Source organism: Cygnus atratus, chromosome 3, assembly GCF_013377495.2.
Source record: "Cygnus atratus isolate AKBS03 ecotype Queensland, Australia chromosome 3, CAtr_DNAZoo_HiC_assembly, whole genome shotgun sequence".
NCBI classification, from domain to species: domain Eukaryota; kingdom Metazoa; phylum Chordata; class Aves; order Anseriformes; family Anatidae; genus Cygnus; species Cygnus atratus.
In genome coordinates, this window is record NC_066364.1 from 113,259,132 (window position 1) to 113,276,770 (window position 17,639).

Below are 17,639 nucleotides of genomic sequence, written 5' to 3' on the forward strand. Positions count from 1 at the left end.
AAAAATTTGGAAGTAAAACCTTTGCCTAAAAAAACCAGTCTTATTCTTGGCAATCGAGTTCCATCTACAGAAGCCTTTCATGTTAGAGACATATCCCATATGTGAGTTATTGTTATAATACAATAAATACTTTACAAAAATAATGCTAGCTTTTTTTAAAAAAAAAAATGAAGAAATTTAACTCACCATAGTCCCACCCAAACAGCTTCCTTGAAGAATAGGTTCTTCTATAGGATACTGTACACTCAGCATATGATAAAAAGGGGAAAAGAGGCTGGTTCCATGCTTTGTCTGAGGGAACTTAGAAATTTATATTCCACTTTTCCTGTTTTTTAAAAAATAAACTTCTTTCTTTTCTTGAAAGAAAGAAGCAGATCTAAACACTCTTCATATTAAAAATTGAGAAGTAACTGTGATTCTTTTTGCCTTTGACATGATTTCCTTCTGTGGCCTCACTCCTCTAAAGACTTACAGCACACTTAATTTACAGGTAGCTGCCCTGAAGCTCTGCTCCCCAGCGTAAGACATAAGCCTGTAGTTCCACATCTGAGAAGTCTCCAGGAATGGGCTGTTCGTGACACCTGGAGAACCACTGCATTGGGACTGTTCCTTGTCCACAGGAAAACCGCAGCTACGCCTCCCTGCAGGTCTAACCCAGATGGACAGCAAGGACCTGAGCTAGAGGGTAACAGGAAGAATTCCAAGAAAGAATTGCTAGTAAGGTACTATACTCACTTTTAAGTATTAGCCTTCCAAAAAAAAAAAATCTTCCTTTCTTAGATATGACTACTCATGAAATCAATTATGGAGAAAACTGATGCTGTAGGTGCATTAACCTTGTAAACCATTCCCATATGGAAGAGTACATTTTTCAATCCTGTTGTTTATAATAACGTCTAAATATGTGCCCTCCTCAGCTGGGGCTTTGGGCTTGATGGTGATGGCAGCCGCTCCACTCCTCCCCACCCCCCCATCTCGTACTTATGTTATAGTTGGGGAACAAAATGAAATGCACGTTATTAAATGAACATTATTGCAGTATAAAATCTTACCAGGACAAATTTTATGTATGTCTGTATGCAAAAATAGGTGTGTGTGAGATAGAGAGATATGTGTTTATAAATTACACACACTATGAAAAATACTTATGTATTATATTACAACTATATACATTCATTAGAAAGAAACTGATCAACTCCTGTCAAGGAGATAATGCAGCAGCCGTTATCAGTTCTTTGGCATCCAGGAAATGAATGCTACTTTCTGCCTGAAGAGGAGGAAAATCTTTTCAGTATTCCCTTGCTTCTTGAAATTGCTTGTAATAGTCTTCATCTGAAGGGTTTTCTGTACACTTCTGCCCATTGTTTGGAGGCCGTGCTTCATTGTATCGGCTCCAGTCCCCTTTGCATATAATCCAGGGCAGAATGTCCACTTTGTAATGGAGTTCTGCTGAGAATTCGATGCTGATCAGGTTTGGTGTACCTGCCCCCTTCCCTCTGGTAATCAGCTGCATATTATCATCATAGCAGCAGTGCTGAGCTGCCAGCGTTGTGCTCTCCAAAGAGAGCATGGAGCGGATGCAGTATCGTGCAGTGGGCTTATAGATCTCCAGTTTTTCCTTTGGGCCACTTGCATCTTTCCAGCGAAAGTTTTTCCTCTTAATTCGATCATAGATTTCAGCAGTGCTGTATGCAACTTCTCTGGGGTAGGAGCATGGGCAGCTGGGAAGATCATTGACAACTTTGTGCATATATTTCTTCAAGAACTCACTTTTGCAGCTCATCCATCTTTCGCAACTATCAGTGTCTGTTTAAGGACAGGAAATGGAAAACTTAAGATACATTATGCAGCATCCCAGTTCATATGACCATGACAAATAGGTAAAGCATTACTGTTCAGCACCAGTGCTTTGCTTAAGAAAGAAAGGGCAGTAAGAAAAGCTTGCCTCCCTGCCTGCAATGTGTTAATGTGCTGTCTTGTCAGACACAGAAATCAAACATGTGACTGACTTTGAGGGCCTCAGGCATCGCTACTCCAAATTATATTGCAGTACCAATGCCAGCACGAATCTTTGACATTTCTTCTACCTGGCAAATTCTAACTAAGCCTCTGATATGCCCATGCAGCACAAGAGGAACTACACGGCTTTATAAGCAACAGAACTGACACAGGGCAACTCCGTTCCCTGAACTTGTACAGGGATTTGAAGCCTGTCTTAGGTTTAAAGCCTTAGTCCACACACTCACCTTTTAAGAACAGCAGATTCAGATTTTGAAAGATTTTCTCATGATGTTGGAAATATCAAGATGATAAGCAAAGCCTGGATTATTGTTTCTAAAATTTGTCATTAACCCCTAATTCAGTCTTTCTTTTAACTAGCAAATACTTTTTTCTCTTTGGTCTGCATCTTCCCGAAGGGGTATTTCAAGCAGCTGTAGTTCAAACACGGAGACTGACATCTTGGCTGGCTTCTCACAAATGCAGCCAGAAGTGATTCAGATTCTAAACGAGCATATGTGACATAATATCAGAGAGTCTGTACATTAGGAGGACTTTGTGGTACCAGAGCCATGACTTACAGCTGGGATTAAAGAGATTTATACACTAGTAGCATATTTAATACTGACTTTTTATTATTTTGCAACAGTCTTAAGAGAATCTGGTTAGACATCTCCTACATGAAATGTTGTTTAAGGTGTCTGTATCGTGCTATGGGCTTTAAAAAGCCTTGCACATCTTGCTCCACACTTACTTAACAGGACTCTGGAGTAAGGCAAAGATTGGGACCTAAAACTCTTTGAGCAAACATTCTTGCAAAATATTTACTTAGTAATCTGTACTTCTTCTTCTTTTTGTTGTTTTAAGAGTTGTATCCCAGCTGTCATTAAACGTAGTGCTCTACCACCATAGGAAGGAGGTGCTGGAGTACATTGTTTATCCAATTAGTCCAGCATACAGTGTTTAAGAGTGGCCACACTATGGCCTCATTGGAAGGAATGTTTTAGAGATTGGGATAAGTTTTAGATAGATCATGCCCTACAAAATTGCTTTGGCTATCCCCATTTATTTTAATGTGACAGCACTATCTAAAACACTTTTACAGTATCTTCCATTCAAGGTTATATCAGCAAAATGCTAAACAGTGTTTGATTTTCTCCCTCCATTAGGGTTGAGACTTACTGCACTTTTCAGAACTAGGAAAGAGACTCACTATTTTACAACAAAAAGAGCCACAGAAATTTGTTAAGAGTTAAGAAGAGAAAGATTCAATGATGGAAATGAGCTAAGGTCCGGGTCATAAACTTAAGCAAGATAATAAATGACAATTTGACACGTTTAATGATAAACTTAAAACCTTAGTCCCACAGCGAGAGTCAAAAAAGGAAAATCTAAGTAAGTTTCTTATCTATTACTGAAAGATTGACTAGGCTGCTTACCAACTTCAAACAGTTTGGTGGCATTGAAGTCTTCACTTCCAGCCAGTAAGCTCACTTCTGTGGCAGCTGTCCGGAAGGTATCTTCTATCCCTAAGACAAACATGTTAATGGTGATGGTGTTTTCCTATTAAAACAAAACAAAATCAACCGTCTCCCTGCCACCCTGTCCTCCCCTAGTTCTGCAAGTTGCTTTTGTTTGGCAGGGACGTAATCTGAAGATGTTGCTTGAGGAGGGGGGTGTTCATTTAAAAGTATAGTGACCAAGCAATCTGTGGTGTTATGAAGCTAACCTCTCCTTTAAAGCATTAGCTTAGCCCTGAGGTAAAAAGTTTTCAAATTTTAGAATTTAGATTATATTTAAGCAACAAACTGTTTAGTTATGAACCTGGTGCAGAAATAGAGGTGAGAAAACAATTTTTTTTCTTCCTCTTTCAGACCCAAGGCTTGCCAGCATCTCCCAGTAATTCAGGTAGGACATCTGCACAGGCTTCACAAAAAGTCTCTTGGTCAGCTTTATGTGACCAGCATAGTCTTGAGAGCATGTAATACAAGTGACTGACAAAAAAATCCGTGTGTCCTAATGGAAACTATAAAGCATTGGCTAGAATATGATGTCTAGAGGAGACACCATTTATTTCCTAAAATAGAGCAACATGTCTGAAGACAGGTGAATAAATTTATATCTATATGTGGGCAAATATTTTTCAGGAAGTACAAAGGAAGAAAGATGCTATTTCAAGAAGAATGGCACTTGTCAGTCTCTCCCAGTGCTAGGGAGTTGAAAGGTGTGAGTAGCTGAGAGATAAATAACCTCGCCAATCAACCCCATTCCCCACCAGCTATAGCAATAAAATAATATAACAGGATCTTAAAATATAAGGATCTTCCAGCAATCTCCAGTTAAGTGTCCGCTCTCAGTAGAGAGAAACATAACATAACCAGAAAATATATTAAAGGATCCTTCCAAAGTATGCATCCTTTCATTGCTGTTTTAGTTTGGCCTGCCTGCCAACCTCATGTCACCCAGTCTATCAGTCTGTGCTGTGTAGCCTTAAAACAAGCATGTCTTCTAAGAAGCATGTGAACGATATTCTTTTTTTTTTTCACCCTTGACTTGAAAACCTCTAAAGAGAGCAGAAAGATCTTTAATACATGATAACTATATGGTTAATAATGAACTCTGTTCACCATCCATCTTGTCTCCAATGAACTTTCTCCTGATCCCCTGAACCAGGGCATAATAGTGGCTTGCAAAGCTTCAAAACAGCCTCAGGCAGCTTTTCAATGAAATTATCATACGGTTTTGCCTTAACTCCATCAGTAGATGCAGAATAATAGATACCCAAGAATCCATTACAAGGCAGTAATTCACTGCTGGAATTATAAACAGTAGAAGCTGAGCTTTGCCCTTGTCACTTTAAAAATGTCAGCACAGCCTCAAAGAGTGAATATATTTTGCTTGCTGATCGTTGGGGGTCTGTTATATGACATAATATGCTCTTTCAAGTTTGCCACTGTTTGATGCTAGCTGATAATAAATACTGGAGAATATAGCTGGGGAACTACATGCTTTCTTCTGGATTTAACCCCTTATTATTGAAGTTTCAGGATGTATGAGAAAATCCAGCAGTATTTTTCTGCTGCACTAGCAGTCACTATCTTGCAGTGAATGCACGCATCTATCTGTGAGTGAAACTTCTCTCCAGCTGCCTTACCTCTTTTCTCCAGCACTGCTGATATTTCACTTCCTATAAAAAAATGACCTCCAGTTTAAGAATTTTTGCCTTTTTGTATCATTAAGTAAGCTCAGTGAAATGTATATCACCATGGCATGTGTTTTACTTCTCTTTTATTGTGGGAAGTAATGAAACTGCATATAGCCCATGCATTGTAGCATCTACTGCATCACTGCATTGCAAACTTGCCTGAAGTAGCACTTTAAGAACATCATGAGACAAGTTTCCCATAGCAGCTTTAAACTTTTATGCTGTAGGTTTGAGTGCTCAGCCCTGCTTTCAGCAAAGCAAAAGCTGTATGATGGTAAGGACACCTCCATTACTGCCATTTAAATGTCTGTGCCAGCCGTTGGGTAGGAGCTAAGGAAAGGCTCCTTGTCTTGGACATATTGTCTGAATGCATTCAAGCCAAAATTACACTTTCCTTTGTCTCATTGTGCACAGCTGTTGCAGGACCAAACTTGCTGTTTTTAATTCTCTACAACTGACCAAGCAACATGGCAAGAGAGATGACATTTCCACCTTAACATAAATGTTGACTTTCTAGGACAGGAGGTTTTGTAGCCCAATAAAAACACAATCTCTTAGGTCAAACACAACCAGGTATTTAAAGTATTTTTTTCATATTAATATATGTGGAGTCTTACAGTAACTATATATATGTTAGGCACAAAACTTAAAAGCCATATAACTGGGGGAGCTATTTGTTCACCCCACAGGCACATCTATTCACTGCCCAGCAAAATACGAGCTCACTGAGGCAACAGTTAGCATGGCTGTTTCGAAACTCTAAGGTTAATACAAATTTGTTCATGAGAGTAGATTACACCCTTTGGAATACAAAACGTACTGCGAACAAAAATGCCTGCCATAATCTAAAAAAACCTGTATTCGTCTTTTAAGTCCCAGGGGATAGTAGACTGCAACTAGCAGTACATTATTACTAGCAAAGAACCTGCCGTTTCATTTCACAAATGCCCTTGAGAACCAGCATGCCTCTTCCCAAAAAAACTCCTACCTAGCCAAGGAGCAAATGGGACCTTGGCTTTGCGTGCAATAGGGCCCATCTCTCCCTCCATTGCCCCCCATTCCCACTCCCCTTCCGCCAGCAGTCCGAGAGGGTGTAACCAAACCTGGGCAGTTTGGCCTGTCGCAGGTCCGTGACTCTGTGGCGGTACAGGCGTACCCACAGGACCTCGTCCGCTTCTGATTGCCGCTCCCACAGGTGACGCTACAAAGGGACCACGGGCTCCAGTCTCCCTCACCATCAATGTAATCTGCGCAAGAACAAAGATGAGGAAGGAAATGAAGAAACAAAACTCCTACTACCCCAAACTACTGTGTAGTGTTTTTTATTAAGAAGGCAAAACAAGAATGGAATCCAGATGTCTCTACCTGAAGCTTGGGCTGAATGCCAGGCGTAAGCCTGCTGTTTAAACGGTTTTCACACTTGACACTCCTCGGGGAAATGCATGCAGCATTATTTGAAAAAATATTTCCTTTCTCTTTTGACCTTTTGGCAGCTGAGAATCCTCAGCTGCAAAGCTGGGTCATGAACTAACAGTACACATCTATTCACATCATTTCCCTGTATATAGGAATATGTTTTCTGACCACAGACTAATCAGGCACAGGATAAATTAAGTTTTCTTTTTCTTTGCTTCAAAACACACAGAAATAGCACAACAATGCTTACTTTATTAATTTTTAGGACAGAATGAATGTCAGACTGTGGGAGGCTGAGGGTCATGTGTGAAAATTGCAAATTTTGTTCTTCAGTCCCTTAAACAGGAAACAGATATTCAGGAATACTGCCATGAATATAGGGGTCTGCATATTCACCTCGCACCCATCAAAACATACAATTTGTAATGATTCATCCAAATTATTAAATAACATCGAATCTGATTCTTTACTAGGACAAGCCTTCTGATAAGGAAACATGACTTCATTCTCTTCTGGTAGACAGCCAAGACAAACAATACCAAGTCTGCACTGCTGAGGCTCGGTGGCACTGTGAGTATCTAAACACCTTAGAGCTAGACCCGTTTGTTTGCTGAGCTAATGGCTGCACACCCTACCTTGCATCAAATGCAGCCCACAGACCAATCCTTTCACTTTCATTCCCATCAGCCTCCTGACTTTCAGCCTCCCCAGCTGAGGTCTGTCTCTCTCCATAGCTATAGGCTGACCGTGTATGCACAGGCACAATAACGGGACAGATCCCTGCCCGCACAGCCGCCCGTGCTACACGCAGTTCCTGCTCCCCCCTCACTGCCATGCTGTCTGTGGGCTTCCTGAGCTGGTTAGTAGAACACATAACTTGATTTGTACCATATGTAACGACTGACGACAACTCTGTGGGGTGCTATTAAACATTTATTGCCGGGAGTATGGGAAGGTTATATATCTCACTCGTAGCAAGCTGCCTAGATGCGAGTTCCTCGTGGCAGGGACCTTATGTGTTTCTCCTCCTTTTCTTACACCGCTGCTGATTGCTACGTCAGCATACTTGGACCAGGTGTCCACTGGTCAGGTGTGGGTGGAATTATGGTCCCTGCAGTACAATCGTTGTGCAAAGAGCCATGATTCTGGGCTTTGCCAACAGAAGGGCACTGCAGAGGTCTGAAGAGGCATACGACCTTTCAGGAAAATGTGATCTGCCCTCCCTTACTAGCCCTGCTCTCCTTTCCAGCCCTTTTCTGACTGAATCTTTTTTCCATGTGGCTGGCGAGATAGAACGAGGGTGAACAGGTGTGATGCTTGTCAAAGAGCCCAGCCCAGGAGGCCAGGGTGGGCAGGCAGAGCACCGCAGGGTGCTTTTTAGCAGGGGCGAGGTGAGGGTGATAGGCAGGTAAAATGTGCGAACAGTCTGCTGGCTGGAACTAGCCGTCAAAGCGGACAGGATCTGCTGCTGCATCCTCCTGGCAAAGCCAATGACATGCAACATTTTACACTAGTCATAAGGCCAGGAGTCTCTTGCAAATAGCAGGGTGCACTGGTGTATGGCAGAGAGCTCGAGGATGATTTTCAGGCCTGCCTACATAGTGTTTATACTGCACCATGAAACACACAGTATCTAATATTAAATATACAGAGTTGGATTTTCAGCTGGATCTCAACCTGCTCTCCCTATTTTTATATTTGTAATTCTTATTATTTTAATTCTACCACAATTATTTGTGAAAGAAATTTTATTTTGTCTAAATGAATAACTACCTAATACATGAATTCTTGGCAACAAAGTGTGCCCATGACTAAATGCAGGTGCAAAAAGAAGGGATAGACTTCAATCTTCTGGCCACAAAATTTAATACATATGTATACATTTAAATACAACATTCCATGGAAAGGCCATCTCTAATGTTAAGGCTCTTGGACTTAAGCAGGGAAAAATAAGACTGAAACAATGCAAGACAGCCACTCTGCAATATCTAGGTGATGCAACACAAGTGCCAGGGTTAAAATACTGTGGCTTTGAAACCCTGCTCTAACTAATTTTATTTATTTATTTATTTATTTGTTTGCATAAAAACCAAAATCTAAGAGGCAGTAAGCTACCTGTGGCTCCTGGGGTACGCATATTAATTCATCTCCCTTGAGCCTTTCCCTGTGGATAGCTACACCCCAATGGGCCAGTGAATAAATGTAGCTCCTCTCTGTTTCTAGTTTCTGCAACCGTTTCATGCAACAAGCTGAAAACAATTGTTTTCGCCATGACACATCTGGAAGAGAATTACACACACAAATACACAATGTTCCTGCTGCATATGCCACTCCCCACACATGCACCAACATAATTTTTCTTATTTGTGTATCCACCAAACACTACCACGTTTTAGATCTTGCTTATTTATCCAATAATTATATTTTAGTTCCCAAACCACTGCATGATTCTAAATTTGCACTTATCCTTACTCTAAAAATAAATATGAAACCTTGTTTCCTTTGCTTTTTAAAAAAGTACACTTAGGACTAAAAAAAGGTCCTCTTATGGGATAACTGGTATGATTTTCAAGATTATAGACTTACTAGTGGAATGTAGCTACCACAGTACAGCTTGTGCATCTGCACAGATTTGTATTTAAAAGCTGATGAACAAAAGCCACATGTTGAAAAATTCTATTTTGTTTGGCCTGCTTTCAGCAATGCCTCACCATTTTCATTTCCCCCAAACTCATTTTACAATCCCAAGATGCCCATAAGAGGCCTGGAACGCAAACTTACCATACTCTGGCTGCTCCTTGGACTCAAACGTTCGGTGACTGGGTGCATGACTATCCCACCCACCGAGAGGGTTTAGGAAGTTGCTGTCCTCAGTAGTGCTGTCGTACTTGTAGTCCTGGTCACCACTGCTCATGCGAGTCAAGGTGGAGGACCTCTGCCACCAGTTTCTCCAGTCGGGTGATGGGACTGGCCAGCTAGGCTTGCTGCTCTCTTTCTGCAAGTCCTTGTCTGTCTCAGTGTCAGGGCCATCCACCACTTCAATGGTAACCTGGGGGATTCAAAACAGACCGGAGTGTCCATCAGCATCGCCCCTAGTCATGGGGAAACCCTCTACATGGCAAAGGCAAATGAGATGCTGCCTTGCAAAGGGGCTGTGTAATACTGTAGGGTTAGCTTGTTGTAAACCATATGTGGATTACTGAGCCCAGAGATATGCAGAGGCTGAGTGATTTCTTCTGCTACCTCTGCTGAATCAGACCTTGGAACAAAGGCTAGGAAAAATACCGTGCAAAATAATAACCCATGCTGTGCCTAAAACCTTTGCAGCAGAACTTTCTGCCTTATGGGGAAAAGATGTATAAACCTGGACATATATGACCAGGAGAAAGGAAGCGAAATCTGTTACTCTAAATATGCTGGGGCTGAATCTGAGGCAAGCATGAAGCACACCAGCATGCAGAGCCTGTTCCGAGGGCTGGGACTGACTCAGCACAGGGCTAAATAAGTCCACGGGTCCGCAGGTGGAAGACAGAGCCCAGGGTCTCCACGGGGCCAAGGTGTTTGCCTCTGCCTTGCCCTCTAGTAGCAGCTCAGCCATCCCCTCATGCTGCCCACCTCGCAGCACCCGCACTTCCATCACACCACGGCACGGGATGTCACTGCTGTGAGAAACCACTGTCTGTGGCAATGGGAGCCAGCAGCTCTTTCAACCAGTGCCATATAAATCACTTGCTGCTGAGCCAGCTGAAGTGGGTCCTCCTTCTATGCTTTGGTGTAAAATCATATGCAGTCCATTTACAGTTTCTGCAGAACCCAGAGGTGAGATTCAAAGTTTTCTGCCCAGTTCACTCACATACATCATGAATATAAATATAATTCTGCATAGGGAGAGCCCCTGATGGCTTATGCTGAACAATGTGTAATTATGAAACTCTGGGATAAATATTCTGTGTGCATATAGGTGGCTATTTAGGTAGAAATAGGAACTAGCCATCAGAATCCTTGGCTCTACGCAACTGTGCAAGCACAGCATGACCACAGATAAATCACGAAATGCTCTGATGCTTCATGTTAGTGTGTTTCTGTGATTATATTGGACTGGCTAAACAACCATGATACAGAAGTGAATATCAGATATACCCATAATGTTTAATATGCACAAAGGTGTTTTTCATGATTTATAAACTTACAAAACAGTCTTTCAAGACATTACTCCAGGAAAATTGTGTTCCTTTTTGGAGAAAGGACACTTTGCATCTGTTTCATGCTTTGCTTTTGGCCATACACAGAGACATTGAAATAAAACAACTTTGAGGCTACTACGAAGCTCACTGGGAGAAAGAGCAAGAGCGAGGGAAAGTGCAGTTGTCAGCCTAATATCATCTTTACACAAGAGATATGTTACTCCCAGACTAAATGTGGAATCAGAATGATTACTTCATTAACCTCAGTTTCTACAGACCAAGAATTAAAATGTATTTCATAAGTTTGAAAACAACAGGGTTAGTTCAGGGATTCAAAATTGTTGCATCGACCCAAGCAAAACAGAGTTTTCACAATAAGTGAAAATAAATGATGTTACTGAGTGGGTAACACTGTGCACCACTGGCCAGTCAGAGGACTTTGGTACTGACCATGTGAAAATCAGTATGACTCTAGTACTTTGGTAGAAAGTATTTTTAAGACCACATTAACATTGTAAGCAATGACTCAGCAAAGTGGGGAAAAAACAAAACCAAAAAAAACCCCTCTTGTAAAAAAGGCATGGAGCACTTGATAATCATTTCATTTGCTTTGGTAAACTGTAGTTATATGATTGCGAGTCAGGGTAAGCTCCCATTATTTCAGCCAGGTAAAATGAGAAGAAACAAAGGGATTTGATTTAAAATAATTATTCAAGATGCTGATCCAGTTTAAGCAAAAGAGGGTTTGCAGAAAAAACTTCCCAAACTTCTGTTGGGCTATGCACTACACTGAGGCAGAGAGGCAAGCGACTTTCAGGCTCAAGAGACCTCATCAGACCTCCAACAGCACTGCCGCTAACTAACTTTCAAGACTGCAATGTCTGTGCAGTCAGATAGCCTTCTTCAGCCTGTGTTTACTACCGAGTTGGCTTATTAAAAAGGCCTTTAAAATGAGTTTTCTAGCACACAAGGTGTGAGAAACCTCACTGTGCCACAGAAAGCTCCAAGTCCTTTCTGTCTGGCTTGGAGCTACCCAACATGGAGCAAACTGGGAACCCACAGCCTGTTGGGGTGACTCATGCCCGGGGTAGGCACAGTTGTCAGCAGCATGTGAAATCATACAGTACTTCTTGCAGTGATACCTGGGCAGGGGAGGAGTAGTTCCTGCACTTTGTCTTTTTTCCTCTCCAGCATGACTGTACCGACCTTGCAGTACCATGATACGTTGTCAACCATGATCCAGACACAGTTAAGGCCTGAGACCTTGTTCCAATTAATAATCCCTTTATCTCAAAGAGAAGAGAGGTGTGGGGAGAGGAGGGACCAAGAGAGGTCCACCTCAGCATAAGCAGTTTTTTTTAAATAGCCTATTTAAAAATGTACATAACAAAAGCAAAGTCCAGTGTGGCAATCTGACAAGCACCAGTGTTCCTCCCACCTCTTTTTTAAACGTTGATTACAAAGTTTTTTGTTCGTGGCTTTAAAACAGTAGAGTGCAAGAAATTCTACAGAGTCCTGGGATTGCCTGAACTGCCACTCTTGAAAAGTTAAAAAAGACAACTTCAGTTGACTCCAGCTCTGTTCATTTTCAGGGACTCATCTACACTCTGCCCAGCCCCATTTAACTCTAAGGCACCTTCTGACAGCTGTGAGGAGATCGGTAAGTAGTAATGGCTCCATGTAGTAGTAGTAATAGTGGTAATGCCACCAGTAATGCCTCCATGATATGGCCCAAGAGTTAGGGTGGTGGTGTGAGAAGTGGCTGCTTCTTCAGGAGAGCAATTGCTCCCCTATCCCAATGTAAAATTTGAAAAATTGGCATTCACTGAACTCTTCCTGGTACTGGAGAGTTAGCCTTAACAGCATTAGCCCATGACCATGCATATACATGCACGTGATACACAAATATGTATCTTGTTTGATTGGTTTCTATACTGGGGATTGTTTATAAAAAGGAAAAAAAGAAAACAGATCTAGAACTATAGTCATGAAAAAGGAGCGGTTAAGACAGCTCTGGAAAAGCTTTCATGCTGGGTAACTATTCCAACAAAAATATGTTCTCTCAAAAATTAAGAAATAGATCTTGTTTAGTATTTCTATCTCAGAGACTGTTTTAAAGAATTCATTTTCCCTGTTTTCTTCTTCCAGTGATTATCAAAACTGCAACGATGATTATTTATTTTTCTGTCAGACTTCCCAAAATGTCTGTGGTAACATGGTTCTTGTATAAATCCACAATCATCTCCAGAAGTATTCAAGCCTAAAATGAAGCCATTTCTTTTATGGTTGTTTGAGCTATAAATAAAGATGTTCCTCTAAAAATTGTTAAAAACAATTGGCATAGGTACATTAAAACAACAGATTTGCAATGAATTTCTAATGAAATAAGTGTATCAAGCACAGATGTCTTGAGACACCAATATCCAATTTTCTCCTGGCCAAAAATATACAGAAGATAAATATTAACCCCGCCTGCTGGAGTGCACAAAAAGTTCTATGTGCTTTGTCCTGTTTACTGAGACAATGTTTCTGAATTCACTTTAATGGTGTAAACATTGCCCTAAGCAACTGGAAGATTATGTTACAGGAAGAACTACGCTTGCAGTACTGTGCAAGATGTGGAGTCTACCACATGGCTATCCTCTGTTTCCTTTGTGAAACTGATGCAAACTGTCAGTGCAGCACCTGCCATTCTGCAAGGTGAGTGTGCAAGTCAGCAGTGCAGTATAATAGCAGAACAGAAATTAGTTAATTATAAGGTATTGAAACGATAAATTTAGGTTTACACCACATAACGACTCAGCTAAAATGGTATCAGCAGTGATATCAAGTTACTCCTGGTTATGTCATGACACTTTTCTGGACTAGTTGGAAGGAAAGTGAAGGACTTTGAAATTTGCTGGGAGCAAAGAAGACAACACGACAAAATTTAACATTTGTGTTATATGTTGTCACTCTTAGTTGCACTTTCTGATGGGCCTAACTGAATCCCACAACTCAAACTCTGGTCCCAAGCCCAGCTCTGAATTTTGTGCTCTGTGACGAGCCCTTGTTACACCATGACATGCAGAGGTAACAGCTCTGTATTTAAAGCAGTTTAAGCATGGCCCTCTGGCACCCTGTTCTGCCAAGACTAATCCCTCCAGCTCACCATGAGGACTAGCTAGTTCCTGGTGTGGCTATGCTCTGCTCTGGTGCTGCAGCAAGCTCGGTGAAGCAGACAGACTGACCAGGCAGATGGTCTTTGGAGCAGGGAGTTCTCCCTGGTACAGACCCAGCCTGAGGAACAACACAATGAACATGCACTTTCAGCTTTTCCACATCTTAGTTTGATGACAGGGACAATTGCGCTGCCACTATCTCAAAGAATTAAGCCCTAGAAGCATTACAAGAACAGAGTGCTACCTACTGGAGCCCTCCAATTCTTACTGTGCTAGATTAGGGATGAGAAGTGCTGGTCAGAGGTCAGTATTACAGATATTGATGAGCCTTTTGTGACAGTACTGACAGAGCGTTGCTTTCCAGTGCAGTGAAGCCAGCAGCTTCAGATGACAAATACAAAGGTTATCTTAAAGATACATCAAATAAAATAAAATTAATTAATTAATTAATTTAATTTAATTTAATTAAAACTACAGGTGATATGGATGGAGGTGAGGGGAATGGGTACTGATGAACCTGGAAAAGAGTTACTTTGAAGTCTGCAGTTATTTTTTAAAGCAGATCTTACAGCCTTTTTTCCTCTGTATTCCATATCTTCCTAGTGGTTCTGTGTGGAGCTTTTTTATCTTTATTTATTTTATTTATTTATTTATTTTTTTTAAGAGAAGGTAGAAACTGAGTAGATATCAAACAGAATAAATAAACCTAACAAAGCAGCACTAGTGTAGTATGACTGGCAAATATGGCTCACAGGCCTCATGCAACATGCCACCAAGGAGGCAGCATTAACTTTTTCTGCCTTAGAATCACTCCTATCAATTATTACTAATGCCACAATTCACAGTGAAGATACTAACCAAAACAGGTTTAATCATATCCTCCTCTAGTTCAGTTTCCAGGCCACATCAACACATTTTTTAGGCCAGGAATATTACCTAACTGTTTCTACTCGGAACCCATCTTGTCAATCATCACTGCTGGAACTCACCCAGTTGTATTTCAGGTATACTGGGTGTGAAATTTGGTCAAGATTCAAGATCTTCAAAAAGGATCAATATCAACAAAAAGCTCTTGTCTGACAAACAATAGGGAGTTTTCCCTTTTTTCTTCATTTGTTAAGGTGCCCAGTGCTGCTAGGAAAGCAGCAAAGCAGTGGGACAACAGAGAGCGGCGCTCTACCTACACAAGCCTGAGAAACCAGGAGTGAAAAGCAAAGCGGAGAGACATGGGAAAAAGTTCAACTGCATGATGAGGCATCAGGTTCCAAACAGAGGAATGGCCAGGAAGGTGGAAGACACAGGGCCCAGGGTCTCAAAGGACAGCTGAGGGGTTGTAGAAGGCTGGTTGGAAGAGATGAGAAAAAAAACATCAGAAATGGAAAATAAGCAGGTTCCTATACATCCCCCACATGGCTTTATTGTGTTACTTAGAACAAGTAGGAACAAGTCTGTCCTCTCTGAACAACCCTGCATTTACAAGGTCTTCATAGCATCCCTCAGCTAGTTTATGTCAAATGAGTGCAAACCTATGCAAAAGGGGTACTTCTCATGTGAGGAAATCCAGAGAAAAGGTGCGATCAGTTTCTGTAATCATCTTCTCTTGCTGAAGCGTTACAGACATTGACAGAATAGTTGAAATGACAAAAAAAGAAAATCAAATACCTCAAACCAAACAGCCCTCCTTTGCACAACAGCAGCCCTTGCAGTTACTCTCAAACAACCAGTGTAAAAGTAGTGCTAAAGCATAAAACTCCCCTTGAAACATTGCAAGATTTAACCAGGCTGGAACACCATAGAACGACCAGTAAGTGTCATCCCGGTCTTGCATGCATAGAGTCAAACAGCATTTGCATTACTGCAGCAAGACAGTCCACTATACTTATATTTGATTATCACCTGATAAACACAGTAGTAGCCTAGGGACATGTTAATTTTCTGAATTCCTGTGATTGTGTTCTGATATCCACCACTTCCTCCCTGAAAGAGAACACAACTCGGGCATGATACAGCAATTACCTTCTTGCAGGAAACCAGAGAAGGAATGGTCATAAAGAAAACCCACCAGAGTATCTTTTCAACTTGCTTTCTTAGGCTGATTTTTTACATCTGTTTATTAGGTTTTTAAAATTTCCAGGTACAATTTCCCTTTAAAATGTTATTTTTGGTCTACACAGACTTATAGTAGTAAAAAGCAAAGAGGCTGTGAGGTCCATGAGAGGTAAATGTGGCCATTGTACCAGATTAACACACAGCTGTTTGGTTTTTTTTCCTCCTTTTCAACCAAATCCCGGGACACAAAATATTAATTTGCTACAGTACCGTGGACTTCACAGCACTGCTATACTGTGCAATACGAGGGTCACCTTTATCCCGACTCCTGTCATAAAGAGGCAAGAGGCTGGCTTGATGTCTCACAACCAGTCTCCTGCTGCTGTTTCACCAGCTGCCTCTAATGCTTTTTCCACTTACTGCTCGTTATGTCCACTCACATGTTCCTGTCCTCTTCTAACTGCAAGCAGGAGCCCCATCTGGCAGTGAGCTGACACTTTCTAGGTTGGTGGCTGTCCTCTGGAGCAGCCAGTGCCCCTCTTCCCAAGAAGAAGCCACACAAATTGTCTCTAGGCTGCACGTAGCATGTGGAGGGCTGGATGCAAAGCCATCGGGGATGTCAAACCATGTTAGCTGCAGCAGAAACCGAGTTTGTATCCTCTTGCTTACTCAGCAGTGCTCATTCAAAATGCAACCATGCTGTATATTACATTGCATGTATGTAATAGATCAGATCTCCAGAGATGTTTGGTTCATGATTGTGAAATCGCGTCCTGTGTACCACGGTCCTATGAAGGCTCTTCAGTTAACAACCTCAGAACTGCAACTTACAGAGCCCGAAGCCATTGCAAAAAAGAAAAATGAGTATTGATTCTGCTTTCACTTGCCAAACAGATGATGAGAAATTCGCAAGTCAACGTGTCATTATTTCCATTCAGATAAGTAAAGTATTGGTTAATGAGCAAGAATTCACTCTACATCTTTTTTTTTTCCCCACAAGAGCAGACCACCTTTTACAACCTTCAAGCAAAGAAATAAACTTTCGTTGACTTTTTAATGAATTAATGGCACCTTTATCTCAGTAATGCTTGAACTGCTGTAGGACAGTCAACCAGGAACTTCAGGAATCTCTGTATATCCCTATTTATGCACCTGAGTAAGCAGACTAAATATAAAGCAGAACGTAAGGAGCCTATTTCGGAAAGAGTTGATCCTTGTGTGTAAGAGCTCTGTTATTAATGTTGCCCAATGTTTTCCAGTTTACAGGACTAGGCTTTCCAGTTCTCAGAGTCCAGCAAAACTGCTGACTTAGTTGGCTGACACATTTCCAGCATCAGGTGGTGGAAAAAGAGTTCATAGCAGAAGTAGTTACTGTAAAGACAAGCCAGGGAAATGTTTCCATCCTCCACTCATTTATCGATTCCCTAGGTCTAAATGTTAAATGCTGTCATGAATCAGAGAAGGATTTTGTTTCCTCTTCTCCTCCTCCGTGGTTTACATACTGTTCAAATGGCGATGTTACACCATTCACCTCCTGCCACAACCTGGGGCCCCTACAGCTTCCCCACCTTCCCTTCCTAAGGCTTTCTGGAAGGCTTCTCCCAGCGTGCGGGATGCGTACAGGCA

General features: G+C 41.5%; 1 protein-coding gene across 1 annotated transcript in view; it reads right to left on the reverse strand.

The window, feature by feature from the left end:
* Positions 1-1,041: 1,041 nt before the first annotated feature.
* Positions 1,042-17,639, reverse strand: part of ISM1 (isthmin 1) — a 40,865-nt gene continuing 24,267 nt past the window's right edge. The window contains exons 4-7 of the mRNA XM_035552958.2: positions 9,401-9,668; positions 6,307-6,450; positions 3,438-3,527; positions 1,042-1,806 (exon numbers count right to left, since the gene is read on the reverse strand). Coding sequence (XP_035408851.2) covers positions 1,289-1,806; positions 3,438-3,527; positions 6,307-6,450; positions 9,401-9,668 — 1,020 coding nt within the window. The 3' untranslated portion in view covers positions 1,042-1,288. The remainder of the gene's footprint in view (positions 1,807-3,437; positions 3,528-6,306; positions 6,451-9,400; positions 9,669-17,639) is intronic.